This window comes from Megalops cyprinoides, chromosome 3 (genome assembly GCF_013368585.1).
Source record: "Megalops cyprinoides isolate fMegCyp1 chromosome 3, fMegCyp1.pri, whole genome shotgun sequence".
Lineage (NCBI taxonomy): Eukaryota > Metazoa > Chordata > Actinopteri > Elopiformes > Megalopidae > Megalops > Megalops cyprinoides.
The window spans coordinates 32,593,071-32,607,827 of record NC_050585.1 but is presented as its reverse complement, the minus strand read 5'-3'; the positions used below and the strand labels follow the sequence as shown (position 1 = coordinate 32,607,827).

At 40.3% G+C, this 14,757-nt stretch overlaps 1 protein-coding gene across 3 annotated transcripts; it reads right to left on the bottom strand.

Annotated features, from left to right (window-relative positions):
- Positions 1 to 595: 595 nt before the first annotated feature.
- apooa (apolipoprotein O, a) lies at positions 596 to 12,254 on the bottom strand. 3 transcript variants are annotated; one of them, XM_036524289.1, is made up of 10 exons: positions 12,184 to 12,254; positions 9,127 to 9,228; positions 8,875 to 8,994; positions 6,843 to 6,875; positions 5,167 to 5,221; positions 4,419 to 4,514; positions 3,377 to 3,468; positions 2,591 to 2,689; positions 2,212 to 2,289; positions 596 to 1,194 (listed from the first exon to the last, which is right to left on the bottom strand). In XM_036524289.1, exons 1-9 carry the CDS (start codon positions 12,190 to 12,192, stop codon positions 2,236 to 2,238), a joined length of 660 nt encoding a protein of 219 aa, XP_036380182.1. In that variant the 5' UTR covers positions 12,193 to 12,254; the 3' UTR covers positions 596 to 1,194; positions 2,212 to 2,235. The 3 variants fall into 3 exon arrangements, with proteins under 3 accessions (XP_036380182.1, XP_036380181.1, XP_036380183.1); XM_036524288.1 differs by having other exon boundaries at positions 2,220 to 2,289; XM_036524290.1 differs by lacking the exon at positions 6,843 to 6,875 and having other exon boundaries at positions 2,220 to 2,289.
- Between the last annotated feature and the right edge of the window lie 2,503 nt (positions 12,255 to 14,757).

Below are 14,757 nucleotides of genomic sequence, written 5' to 3'. Positions count from 1 at the left end.
TTCTTCATTAGGTTCCCCCATAAAATGTTCATGTTTTAAATTGCTTAATGCCAATACGCAGAACTGTATATTTCATAGCGTTGAATTTCACTTGCCAGTTGTCTCTCCACTTCTGAATATTACTCAGGTATTCCTGTATTATTGAGTCAATTTGCTCCTCTCCCACATTTAGTATGATCAACATATACAATTCTTTTAATTCTAATATCCCTCTAATTTAATCCCGCTAATTTAATAAAAAGCATTTGTCACAGCAATAACTTGTAGGACTCCTCTTCCTATGACACTGTTCATATACAATTTTTTTATTGTTATTCCTTAAATCGTGTGATGATGCCAATGTTATTAATAAAATTTTACAGCTTAAAGAAAGTTACAACTGTAAATAGTATGTTTGTTGTTACAGTAACAGTGTAACATTCTAAATCATTATGCAAATCTGTATGAGACTCAGTCACACACAAACTTAAGTAACAGAACACATTAGATTGGACAGATAAAGGACAAAGATTTTATATCAATTGTTTTTTCTCAAGCCTTATTCTATCAAATGAATAGTTTATATACATTGGTAATTGCATAGTTGTAGCTGGTAGCTGAGAAAAAAAATACATTCACACACATATTGCTTTAAGCACACCAGCATTTTTTAAAGAGTCTGAAGGGGTTTCATTTCTGTCACAATAAAAGCTGGCCCCAGAGAACATGCTGGGCACTACCTTTGAGGTTAGACACTCGATTGCTGTGGTCTCTGTGTGATGAGGAGAAAGAGACCGTGATTTGTGCACCTAATCAGGCTTATTCACATTGTTTACTGTTCATGCTGATAGCGCTAAAAGGTCACAGGAGAGCCCAGTCCCAGCTAGTGTGTAGATGGAAAATGTAACCAACCTGCTTGGTCAGTTCAGTCTTGACAGGAAGAAATATCACTGGAGAAAAAAATGGCTTGGTTGAACAGCTTTTTGTTTTACTTCTTTACACAATTACATTCAATTAAAAGGGGAACCAGAAAGCAGTAGTATGTTATTTCAAGTTTCACGCATCTGTGACAGGCCCCATCCCCATTGGTACAGTGACAGACAGGGAGGGAGGGGCTAGTGCAAGAGCAGAGAGAATGCTTGTGTAACAATGGCAGATGGAACTCCGTTAGCAACCTATCACACGAGCTCCTGGGGACGTCTGGAAGTGCTGAACCTGAGAATAAAAAAATCAGTGGTGTATTACCAAGTGGCAATGCTAAGTTGTTGTAGCTAATGATGCACAGGCTGCATGTGACAAGACTATATAATAGTCTTGTCACAATATATTTAAAAATACAGTGGCAACAGTGTGGAACAGATGTGTCCTAGATGAGTGATGAACAGGTGTGCTGTAAATGTGGGATGGACATGTGTTAAGTCCTGTACACATCAACCCAACAGCCCCCGTATAGCCAGGGCAGGTAATTCCTAGGGTGTATTCTGTTACAAAACAAGAGCACCAAACTATGGAGGGCAGTAAAGCAGGTTATTCACTCTCGTCTTCACAATCCAGGATAAACAAACACGTTCAGGTCAAATTCTGTGTGTATGGCACTGTCTGAACACAACAGATGTAAAATGGCAACGGCAAGCAAGGCCAAGCAGTGCTTTCTGAATTTAGATTGAACAGAGATTCATTTAACAGTATAATATAAAACAGTGTAACAATGTCTTTGTGTTTGTACTTGACCTATGTATGAGACCTCCAGATTTACTTTGAATGATTGCTGGTAGTTTTGCTTCCCCTTTTTAGACTGTGAATGCTAAAAGCCGTGCCTGTTCCTTTACTACTACAATGTTCATTTCATACTTGAGGTGACTGTCCTCAAGCTGTACTTATGCCCTCTGAATGGATCAGTCCTTCAAAGCCGATGGCCAATCTAGGCTCTATGTGTAGAATCAGCGGACATGGTATGGCATAGCAGACCAAGCGGATATTCTGAGATGGCTATCTGGCTATCCACAGATAGTTCAGTCTGCAGTGCAGTGGTCTTTACACTAGTGTGATGGACAGATGTATTACATAGGTGTACAATGTCCATTCAGCACACTTACATGAAGGCCACTATCCCACTAACTAAAAGAAAAGATGTGTTAAACAATCTTAGCAGACAGGAGACAGGTGCGTGGCACAGGGGGGGCTGGACTGGCTTGCCGTACCAGTGTGATGGATACACATTCAGTGCTGCACCTGTATACCTGCTACACTCAGCATCTAGCCTCTGTTCGCGTCGCTGCTGTCCTGAGGCTTTTCCTCTGCTTTCTCAGACTGGGGGAGGAAACACATGTAAATGAATCATCCACAGAACTAAAACAGGTAAACTCACTGTGAGAGACAATATCCAGCATGTCTTCACAGAACTCCTAAACCCTGGTCCTTAAAAACCACCAGCTTTCTTAAAACTGGGAGTGATGTGTTCAGTGGTGTCGAATCAGTTGCTTTGGTGAACTGAAAATCTGGAGACAGTAGTACTGGCTCTATTGAGTTTGTTTTCAGGCAGGTCGAGAATGCTGAGGTAATGACAGTCACAGCCATGTGTCTACCGCATAGTAACGTTCCGGTGCCCCACCTTCTCTTTCAGCTGCTTAGTAGTGGGTTTGCCCTTCCACAGAGACTCCATGGTAACATAACCCTGCAGGCTCCACTCGTACAGTGTATCTCCTGTCACCTGGAACACAAAAAGAGAAAGGGTCACCCTAAGAGCATACCGCAGCTCATAGATAAATACACATTCATAGGGAAAACTTTTCCCCAGAAAATAAAAATGGATCTGTCCAAACTTTGCACCAGAGTAGGGCTATTCTACACTCACTGTGAAATACCCAGAATGTAGAACAAGGTGAGCTGTGTTACACTCACTGTGAGAAAGAGAGCAGAAACCAGTGGAAGCAGTTCTGACTAGAAGTCATATAAATCAGTGGAACAAACAGCTTTTCAATATATAGGCCATAACACTCAGATGTTTAGGCTGCATTTCTTAATTATGATATATTTGTGTTCTTCAACATAGATCAGTTTAATCTCTAGCTTGCTTCCCTCCAAAGAGCCAAACAGCCAGGCAGGCGTGGCATGTCCTGACGCTTATAGGACGTACTGGAATATTCCAGCTTATTCCGCCTCTGTTCTGGGCCTCCCCGTGTACGAACAATACTTCTGGCAGGGCTTGTGCTGCCCCAAGCTCACTGCTTCCACTCCTTTGTACAAATAGTTCCCTTACTCAGGAGGCCAGTCAACTGGGTGATGGGCATCAACAGGCTGAAGCTGAAGGCCTGTGCAAATGAATACATACTCACAGGTGTACACACACACGCACACACACACTCACACTCACACTAACCAGGAATGAACTAATCACCTTGGCAATCGAGGCAGCCTGCTGGGGGTAGTACATGGAGGCTGCCAGAGCCATCAGGCCTGTGGGGTAGATCAGCTTCTTAATCCTGGAGCCTGTAGATCAAAGAAGTGCAGAGAGCACAGGCTGGTCACCACATGCCTTGTTTCTACTCAAAGGCATCCAGATGTACTTAAATATGGCATGCTAAACATGCCATTTCAAATTACAGACAGGTATAGTCAAGGTGTGGCTGAAAGCGGATCTCTCCAGGTACAGTTGGCTGCATAGCCCTGGATATGGCCAAAGAATGTTTACATGTTTGGCAAAAGTACATGAGTTCATGGAACTGACAATGGAGAAAATAGCCTAACACAATGCCAAGTGAATGGTGCAGTCTCCGACAAATAGTTTTGATAGTTTTTAACATAAACACTGGACAGGTCCAGCAAAATGGAAACATTGTTTGCTGTTTGGGAAAAGACTGGTCCACTGGAGCCATTCACAAGCAAATCAATGTGAGTCATGGAAGTGACTAAAAGAGACTCAATGAATACAGAGCAGTCACCACAGAGACATTGGGAGCACAGAGCAAAGAGTAACCATAAAGACTCACTGAACACTGCATGGAATTACGGAGACTCAGATAACAGTCTTACAGACTGAGAGCACAAGGCTGAGAGGTCTGCACAAGATTAACTACAGCGAGTTTCTCAAAACAACTGATGCCTGTGCATTTTTCACAGCAATGTATGGCACTCTGTAGTGGAGCATTCCTGTGAAACACTAGTGTAGGGGTGCCATAAAAATTTACAACCCTGCTTCTATTACATACTGAACACCTCTCAGTACAGCCAAGCATGTTATACAGCCAAGCAATAACTTCACTGTATCAGCAGTCAGTTCTGCCTGGCCTCCTCTCTTTGAATAATTTTACAATGTATACCGGGATATGCAAAAAAAAAAAAAATGGGAGGGGGAGGAACCAAGGCAATGAGGGGTGGGGGTGACAAATGAGGGATGGTTGTGAAGGAATTTAAGTAGGGGAAGGGCAGAGCTATGTTACCTCTGGCAAAAAAGAGTCCAAGGATGCCTGCAAAACCAATGACACCAACCCGGGGGTAGAATCCAGAGGGAGGGTCTCTCAGGTAGTCATAGCTCTCTGAAGTGGCAATTGAAAAGAAATATTCTGTACATAAGAGCACATTTCATCCGAGCGCAATATACAAATCCTCATTTGTAAAGCTCCTCTGTCCACTGTTAAATCTTATCATCTCGGTTCCACCATATTAACACCGGTACACACTGTATAAACCCTCAGCTGATCTTGCATGAGTCCACTCTATAAAACGGGGGTGCCAAACTCAATTCCAAAATTATCTATGTGAAAGTTAATTTCTACTCCAATCGCTTCTCTTCATTTCTTAATCAACTCTATCTATCACTTACTCAGTTTACAGTGTCTTTATATAAAATGACACATTATAGCTAATTAAAGCACACGTGTCCCCTGTACTCATATATGTTTTATTGCATTTAAAATGTGTATTTTGGGAAATGCATGGGGTGTAAATTTGTCACTTAAGTTTGTCACCTAGTTAACTGATTGGAACAACACTAATGTACATACCTGCTATACAGAAATTAAGTTTTACAAAACTGCTATCAACTGTCACCTTTCAGTAAATGCAAATTTTGTGTGAGAAGATTTCTGTATGTTGTAAAAAGAGTATCTTCCTCTGCTTTGTGGTCCTACATGTATCCTGCAAGATCAATATCTTGCCATCATCTTCCCTGAATCAAGCCTTGCTCACCTTTCCCAAACTGGATGGTGCTCTCCACCTTGGGCTTCAGCTCTCCGTAGACACCCTGAGGTCAAAAGGAAGTAAAAAAACAGAGGAGAACTGCTGAATACACAGGAGCACAGTGCATTTGCATACGGGCGCAATCTCATGATGGTCACAAAAGAGATTTGTCAGCAAGTCAGCTAGTTACATAACACTAATACTGCTGCAAAGATAACTGTCTCGCTAACAAGCTACTGACTCATGACTTTGATTTGCACAGTAGCTGCGTACATTCAGAGTGCTGCAAAACAGTGATTCTCATTAACCTTTTTTGGTTCCTCATAATGCTATTCAACACGTAGCATTAAATGTTAAAAAGTTTTCATTAAACATTAATAATGTACACGGGGTGTGTTATGATACATGACAATGAAGATGAAGGATCAGAGTTTACACCAGTGACAATTATCTTTACAATGATTTGTTTATTCTATCTCATCAGACGTTCAACATGGGCACTTGAATTATATTCACTATTGCGCTTATTTATCCTGACTAAGGGAAAAACTGTGAAAAAAATAATAAATGACCTCAGATGCTTCTGAAAATAATCTGCTTGGTTTGAGCAACAACAGAAAAGGTAGTGGAAGCCCAGAGACCTTTGTTATGCTGTTAAGGTAAGTTTACAGCATACCATATAAACTGTTTACAACATTAACATAGATAACAAGATGGGGTTAAAGATCCACAATACTGGCACAATATCTTTGACTCATGAAAGCACCCTTGACAGCAGAGTGGTGGAGAAGGTGGGGGAGAAGAGAGTGATTAAGCTGCATTATGAAAGAGAGCCAAACACAGGAGACCAGAACCAGCCCAACATGTGGAACTGAGACCAGCTATTCACAGTTAAGAATGGATGGTGTGAAGGTGCCTTGGCATGAGGAAATTCACTCTGAAACAGGGAAATGGTTGTACCCTGGACCAGGAGGGCCAGAGATCTGCTTTCAGTAAAATAACCAAAAGTGACACCTATCTACCACTTGGCTGACTTTGTCACACATGCCAATTCCTCCTTTCTATAAATGGTATTGAAAAGCTGTTACTTCACAACATATTATTAATTGAAATGTCAACCATGCCCTCCTATGGGAAGGGCTATAATCAAACTGCATGATTAGCTGAAGCTCTATAATGTCAATATCAATAGCTAAAGACAGCACATGCTAGCATGTTAGTCTACTTGAATACTTCAGTCACCATACAGCTGTATAAATGGACTATAGTAAAAATGTACAATAAGGGAATCTACTATGTAAATAAGTAATGGAAATGATGCTATCCACAATGGAAAAAAATGGGTTTAGACCAAATAAATTTACCCTGCACTGCTCTGTGGAGCAGAACCTGTTGGCTGCTTGATCCTCAAAAATTCCTCTGATGCAATGGTAAGTGAAAAGTATGTGTCTGATGCAAAGCGCATTTCAGTTTATGACATGCATCTGACCCATACAAAAGACACATAACTTTTCAATTTTCTAATGTGAACATTTATGGCTTCAGAACAGAATTTGTGGAAAAGGGAAATTGGCAATGCTAAAAAAGGAAAATGTTATCAGTATCTCCTATGAACAGCTGTCAGGGGCCTGGTACAGTAGGAATTTACAGTGAAATGTGATCTCGCCTCTGAAGGTTTGAAATACCTGAACTTTTTCTGCAACAGCAAGGCCAGTTTGCTGAAAGGGAACCAGAAGAGTGGCATCAAACAGGAAAAGCAGAGACGAGCAAAGAGCAAATTAAATACATGGAATTAAATCACTCTGACAAGCAGACCAACATTTACTGTTCAGTTTAGAAACACTCTGTACCAACTATTCACAGTTTAGACGCATATTGTAATAACTATTCACAGTATAGAAACACTCTGTACCAAATATTCATAGTTTAGGAAGAGTCCAAACCAACTGTCCACAGTATAAACAGCCCATATCAACAACCGACAGTATAGGAACAGTCTGTACCAACTGTCCACAATGTATAAACTGTACTGATCATTCACTATGTAGAAACAGTATGTGCTAACAAGTTGCAGTAATACCACAGTAAATGTTTTACAATGCAGTGAATATTTACTGTTCACTAAAAAACAGTAAATATTTACCATTTGGCAGAACAGCAAAGTACATGATGCGGTAATACTGGTGGCATGCAGAGCTGAAAGGCACTACATCTTCATGAGACAGTGAGTGATTGGTGCACTCTGAGCACAATCAGTGACAGTGAGGACAGGTGATCAGAGGTTCCAGTCAGGAAGCAGGATCAAGACATATTGGAGTGATACATTTCTATGCAACTAGTTGCCCCATCAAAGCCAAAGTGTGTGTTTGCCAGGGTTTTCAGAGGAATACAGCTACACCAGGACATGTGTTTACCAACATTCTGTGAAAATGATCTTAAACCACACTAAAAAATGGGAGCTTCACTCAGGAACATACTTATGAGGGTACCTAGAGTAACTTTAAGAGAGAGTTTGTGTTAGATGAGTTTCACTGGACACATTGCCAAAATGAGTGCTAGTCCCATTATGTCACTCTTCCATTCTTCTGTGCAAGTCCAGGGATATATTTTTATAAATCACTCATGAATAACATGACGGCAAATTTACACAACAATTTACACAGCAAACTATCAGGCAGTTTTACATACATACCCCAGGGTATCGACAGCCTGGTGCAGAGTCACCATATCTGTCACCAGACATATAGAAGTAGTGTATCTACCACCAGATATACATGGATATCTTAACTGACAACAGAGGTGTAAAGATGGTTTATTGGATTCCATGTGTGCAAACAGAGCATACCTGTTACCAGGTGTGAAACAACAGTGTATCTAACAACTACTGCAAAGCAGCAGCCCATGTCAGCAGACGTAGATGTAACACCAGGCAGATAGATTGTGTAATTGACATAGGTGTATAGAGACAGCTTACCAGAAAAAAGCTGTATAGAGACACTGTATTACATGCTAAGTATGTGATGACAGCATACCTCACACAAGATGTATAGACACAGCATACCTCAGATAAGGTGTGTTTTGATAGTGTGCCTAACACCAGCTATGTATACACAGTGTCCCCTATGAGAGGTGGGTGTATGTAATAATATGGACATCATGTGCAACGCAGACTACGTTATGTGCAATGTAAGGTGCAATAATATAGACATCATGTCCACTACACTTTAATGCAATGCAATTTAATGCAATAATATCTGCATGTGCAACAGAGATTTTTGAGTAACAGTTGTGGAGTATATTACAATTTCACATGTATCGCATGGACATTTCTACATATACTTGCTGATTGTTCTTGTCAATGCAATCACAGACAATTTTCTATGTACACTACACGGACATTCCCCATTTTATACACTCCTCATATTTTTTAACATTTTATATTCTATACATTTTGTATATATTCTTGTTGATTTTAAATTTGTGTTGTATGTTGTTCTGGCACTGACATGGAGCAGTAACTACAATTTCATTGTCCTGGACAATAACAATAAAGCTCACTTATCGTATACCTGATCCCAGCTATGTAGCAACGTCAGGTCATTAAAGACGGAAGATCAGATGTGTGGAGAAGGTCTATACAATGCCAGCTATACAATTCCCAGTCTGTTAAAGCAGTGCACCTAACGGCATGATTCTGAGGCTCGAGAATCGCCGTACCTGACACCAGGTTGTGTACGGCTCGGCGGCTTTCCGCAACTGCGACACACCCTGCTCCAGCTGCCCCGCCTCGGGCTCCACGTACCGGAACTTCTGCTGCGGCGTGGTGTAGAGGGACAGCTGCGGCACACACACCACACGGTCAGACCACAGTGACGCAGGCACAATCCCTGCTGCCAAAACCAGGACAGTGCTGACGCTGTCAGGTGCTTAATGATGTCGGCGTGTGCGAACGGCCGAGCTGTCGGGTACCTCATCAGTCCTCAAGGTGGGATCATTCTTGTCCTCGGTGGCAGCAAACACTGTCACTGACAACAGCCCCAGAGCCCCAGGCGTGGCTGCCAGCCCTGCCACCTGAAGGTGCACAGGAAGACAGTGAACAAACACAGCGCAGGATCAAACTCTTCACTGCTGCGTGCAATTTCACAGTATAAATTCTTCAGGTATTATTTTTATAATTTGGAATGAAACTCGTGACATCAGTACTATTGGGCAGCAGTGTAGCATAGCGGGAAGGCACAGGACTCGTAACCAAAAGGTTGCTGGGTCAATTCCCCTTTGGAGCACCGCTGCTGTACCCTTGGGAAAGGTATTTAACCCAATATTGCCTCAGTAAATATCCAGCTGTAAAAATGAGGAATGTAAAAATTGTAACCTATGTAAGCCGCTCTGGATATGAGCGTCTGCTACATGCCAGTATGGTAATATAATGTAATATTGAGAGATGTCTCCACCTACTGTTCCCATGATACACATGTGCTGTGTCTACAGGGACAAGATCCCAGGACTGTCAACTGAGGGCAGAACAGTTTCTGGGCCTTTTCTGAGAGGCCTTTTCAGTTCTTGGAACAGAACCCTGGACAGCACACTCTTTCTCATCTTATATCCTGCACATACTTGCTCAGTTTCATTATGCAACTCATTTTTAGATGTAAACATCCTTGCCACTGGTTCTAAGCAGTTCCTTAACTGGTTGCAAGCAGAAGAATCAAGCTATTGAGCAACCTGTTGAGCAATCAGACACACTGTACCAACATATGCTGTGGATCCAGTGATTAACATATTGGTTATTGACAATTTATTTTCATTAAGTATGTGGCCAAGAGAAAACTAAAAATCTGATAGGTGCAACATTTTAGTAAAATGGTGTCTAGGAAACCTATATGAGGCAACATTATGGTGTTTAGATATCAAAAAAGAAACATAAGCAAACAAAACATACTATATAAACAACAACATTTTAAATATTTAAATAGCACAAATTGGATTTATATGACAATGTAAATATGATCAACATAATGCCCAGCAGAGGATAATAGTCTAATCAGAGAAAAAGCAGTGGCTTTCAAAATTAGTCTTGTCAATTGAAAATCACATGGATACATGTGATTCTTGTAATTCCTTACGAGGGTACAATGTCACAACATGCAATTATTCTGTGTTTTTGGAAGGTAACTGAATTGTGTAACCAGTAAATAATGTGTATTTATCTTTTGTGATGGTTTAATGTAATAAATGTTTAAATTGTCTGAAATAGGAACAATATTTTGTTACTATTTTCATTGTATGCTTTCCTTGTTTCCAAAGAAAAGGTACCATACTGAGTCATTATTCACAGATCTCCAATATATTCTAGCTCTAAAGTGCACTTTCAGTTTTGAAATGTATAGACATTTTATTGTTGTGCTACATGCTAACTGGCTGGCGCACGTTAGCTTTCCACAATCTGTTTAAGCACTGAATTTAAGAATGCAGTCAGGAAGGCAGGAAGGCACTCTGTTTAATAAAGAACTTACACACTGAAGGCAAGGCTATGAGGCATAGATCTCTATCGACTTTCTTCACAGATTTTTGTAAATGAGTACACCATTGACACGACTGATTGTGATACACACACCCTTAAAGTTTAAGATAAGCATTTTCATTTCACTTCCCGTCTCAAAAACTTTTAAACTCTCCGTGCATAGCATTCACGGCCACTCTCTTACCCAGTAGAGTCACACTGGATTGTACACATCACACCTCTTTCTTTGGTTCATTTGCTCCGGAATGAGGACCGGGAAACTGAGGCCACCATTGACTCACCCTTCCTGTCCTGCCTGGATTAGCACACACAGTCTGTAATAAGATCTCCCCTGTGTGACAGCAATACTAGACAGCGCAACACTTTTTGTTTTTAGTCATGACTATGTTACTCTGTCCTTTGGGATGAAGCTGTTGTACTTCACAGAGCAATGCTTCAGTCTTTGTGAGCCCATCTTTGCAGGTTCATTCAATGTGAAATAAACCCATTTCTGGCATTGTGCCATCAGATTTTCATAAAATATTTCAGACTAATTCTTCAATGAATAAACATGATTAAAATTTTATTTTCATCAGTCATCGATTTACTTCACTTTTATTTTTGTTTCTTGATCAGTTGCCTTACTCATGTATTTAATTGTTTCAGTATTGGTCAATATATAGTGCTGCTCACGTGGTAACATGATTACGATCTAACTTCAGCTCGCCTTCTTGACTTGACCACTGCTAGCTATAACCGTGATGTAGCGGCGGAATGCACTTGATCACAAAGACGATATTTTGCTGTCAACCGAAAAAGGAAAGGTTTCCAGCAAGCTTTTTCATATGACTGTCGTAGTCTACGTGAAACTAAAATCAGCGTCTCCATCTGGCGACAAAACGATGTATTGTTAATAGAGAGAGATTTAGGGTAGCTATGTCATGTCCTGTCACATGGACAGCCTAAGCTACTAAGGATAACATTTCGATACAACTTTAACAAAAATTACATTTGAAAAATCACAGTATGACACATAAATCATTGTAACCTCCAATCTATTTTTGTTCAATAGGTAATGTAGGCTACAGTAGGGCGCATCATGGTAAAGTGAGGTAAACCTCTGGCTGTCGTTGCGTCAAACATTCTGCGACATTCAATGTCTGCCGGTTGAATGTCTGCACACTATTCTTACAGAATTTATCACTGTTCTGTGACCTTTAATGACAGATAGCGACGGCAACAGCGACCTTCTATAGAATCGAAGAAAATCTGGTGAACAACTAGTCTAGTGCCATCGACCACGCCGCTACTTATCAACACTTGTCCTTAAAAGACCTCTGCCGAGTCCGGGAATATCCCCTGTCTGTCTGTCTTACTAAAGAACCAATGCATCTCAGTCTCCCATTCAGTAAACTGAAGAAGCATAAATCGGAGAAATATCACACTACTACATGCTCATATGTATTATGTAATTAACATGCATATACAACAGACAAAGCATTTGTGGGTAAAGTTTTACTTCTTACCTTGTACATGATCCTTTTTAGAGGTGCCTTACACCGTTTTGTACGGCATCTGAGAGAGGACACACTCCATCTACTGCCTCCGCTAATCTACGGAGGCGGGCTCAGTCGATGGCCTTGGTCCCCATTAGGGTGTACAGTAACACTATTTTTAGTAAGGCCTTTATTATAAAGTAGCAGATATTACGATGCTCATACACTAAGATATGCCAACGCCAATGTCCCATTTTAAATCATAATATGGGTTTAGCAAACATTTTTATCCTTCTATAACATATATCACCACTGTTCCTCAAGTCCTTTTTATTTAGGCTTAGCTAAGTAGCCATCTAAGACATTTCATAATATTTCTGGGTTGTTCTAGGCTAGTACAACTAATTCCTTAATATTTGTAACAATATAATATAATATAATATAATATAATCAGATACCTGACAACTGTGACCACCTATCATGTTTAGGTGGTTTCACTAAATGCAAATGCAAATGCAAATGCAAATGCAAATCCTAAGTTAAATGGGGACTACATTGTGAAATATAATAACTTATGCTGAGTATGTGTGTCTTTCTGGGCATCGGTTCAGAACACACAGTGCTGCACCACTGACCTTTATAATTTATGGATGGATTAACAGCATTAGATTAATACAGCCACATACTATATCTTGAAATTAAATGGCTCTGAAGAATTCTTTTTTAACAGCAAGAGTAGACCTACTCTTTCTGTAGTTGATGGGTGAATCTTTCTGAAGTCCTGATATTGAGCCTTTCAGAGTAGAGATCAGATATCGAAGTCTTCAGCCTTTTCCCTTAACATCTGTGCGGCCATCTGTTTTCTTTAAACTCCATCTCAGTCATTTCTGACCCTCTTCTTAACTCTCTCAGCATCTCTCACAGTTCTCAGTTTGTAGTGGCATCCTGAATTTACGCATCGTGAGGAGCCTGTGTCAGTTCTAAAGGCATTTATTTGTAAATAAACATCTGTAATTTTCTTGCTGAGCTTAGTTAGGTAGCTAACCCCCTAAAGACCTGCAAATTATGAACAATGTTTCAGGGCTTTGAATTTTACAATAAATATATTGGGTTTGTTTTATTTATTTTGTGAAGTCAAAACACAACCCCCTTGCTGGCTTTTTGTCCTTGCTCTGGTCCAGGTAAGACCAGGCAGAAGTTAATTTGGTCACTAGGTTGTCAAGAGAGAAGATTGTTAAAACACTGATGTTCTTCAGACAAAGCAAAGGTGAAATTTACTTTGCTTGTTACCCTAAATAGGCTATTTTCTTTGAGTGCAACATAGATTTGATTTGGCTGTCCTTGAGCTGAGCTGAAGACTTTAAACTAAGGAAAGGAACTGATCACATAGACATGGTGACCTCAGTTGCTAACTTCTCCAATGCATTAATATCAAGCTAGTACCCTACTTTTGCCACCAATTTTCTTATTATAGATGTCACCTCAAGCAGAGAGGTTGTCTGATTTAGTGTTGGTGTTCCTCAGCAACCCTTTCACAAACAAAGCTGTAAACCAGGACATTAGCAACATTACCATTGCAAGTGAATGTACCTGAGCCGGACACATGTCAAAAATGAAGTGAAGACCGAAAACACTCTAGCGCATCCTGCACAACATATTTCTTGGACAACATGGAATACGGGTAAGGAACTTTGAGTACCCACTCACCCACTACGTGGTGGTTCATAGTGTAGCTACAGTGGCTATCCACTAACGAAATTAACAGCTGTACATATATCTTCCAAAACATGACCTTGTTTGTTAAATGTCCAACAAAGGAATACTACGTACATTGCATTTATGAAAATGACATTTTGATTGATTGTTCAATGTAAATTTGATTAGAGTTAAGACACTAAGCCAGAATCTTTGTAGTCTTGATGAGGCACAGCGACTGACTGCTGCCAGAAGAATTCAGGCTTACTGGCGTTCCCACCAGGATCGGCAGAAATTCCACGTTCTTTTGCGCACTGCTCGTGCCGTAGTGAGTATGAAAACCCTCAGTAGAACAATTGTAATGCAACTTAATTTTGTTTTAAATCAATATTGCTCATAGAATTGTCACACATGCTTTTGTGTTCTTATTTTATTTGGATCAAGTGTCTTGAGAAAGAGAGGCAATGCTAAAACATGAACTTCATGCACTATTCCAAAGAATGCATCTTCAATATAGTTTTCATCATTTAGACAAAATTCTCCATAACAGTATTAATTTTTATTTTTATATGCAGCGAGCGACTCTCTAATAACACATAACACATAGTTTATGCTTAGAAATGCACCCAGTTCTATATCAATATAAATCTGAGTACTGAACACATGAATAATTAAATAAGAGTACTGTAGATATCAGTGAAACATACTGGTGTAATATTGTTCAGTATTTTAAACTGGGCAATGTGTCTTCCTCTAAGCTGTCCCACACTGTCCACTGTCTGACCCCTCACACCCACATCCGCACCCTGAAATTAGCCACTTACGATAGTCTACAGTGCTACAAAGAGCTGTCTTTCCACAGGGTCATCTTAAGCAAAACTGACACAATGGACACTTTTTAAAGTGGCT

What these genes read in the sequence shown, in the direction of transcription:
- apooa (XM_036524289.1), bottom strand. An exon ending in CCACCTTGAGGACTGATGAG is followed by an intron (nt 8,995 to 9,126) that starts GTACCCGACAGC and finishes TGTGTGCCGCAG; the next exon opens with CTGTCCCTCTACACCACGCC. An exon ending in CTAAGCAGCTGAAAGAGAAG is followed by an intron (nt 2,290 to 2,590) that starts GTGGGGCACCGG and finishes TTCCTCCCCCAG; the next exon opens with TCTGAGAAAGCAGAGGAAAA.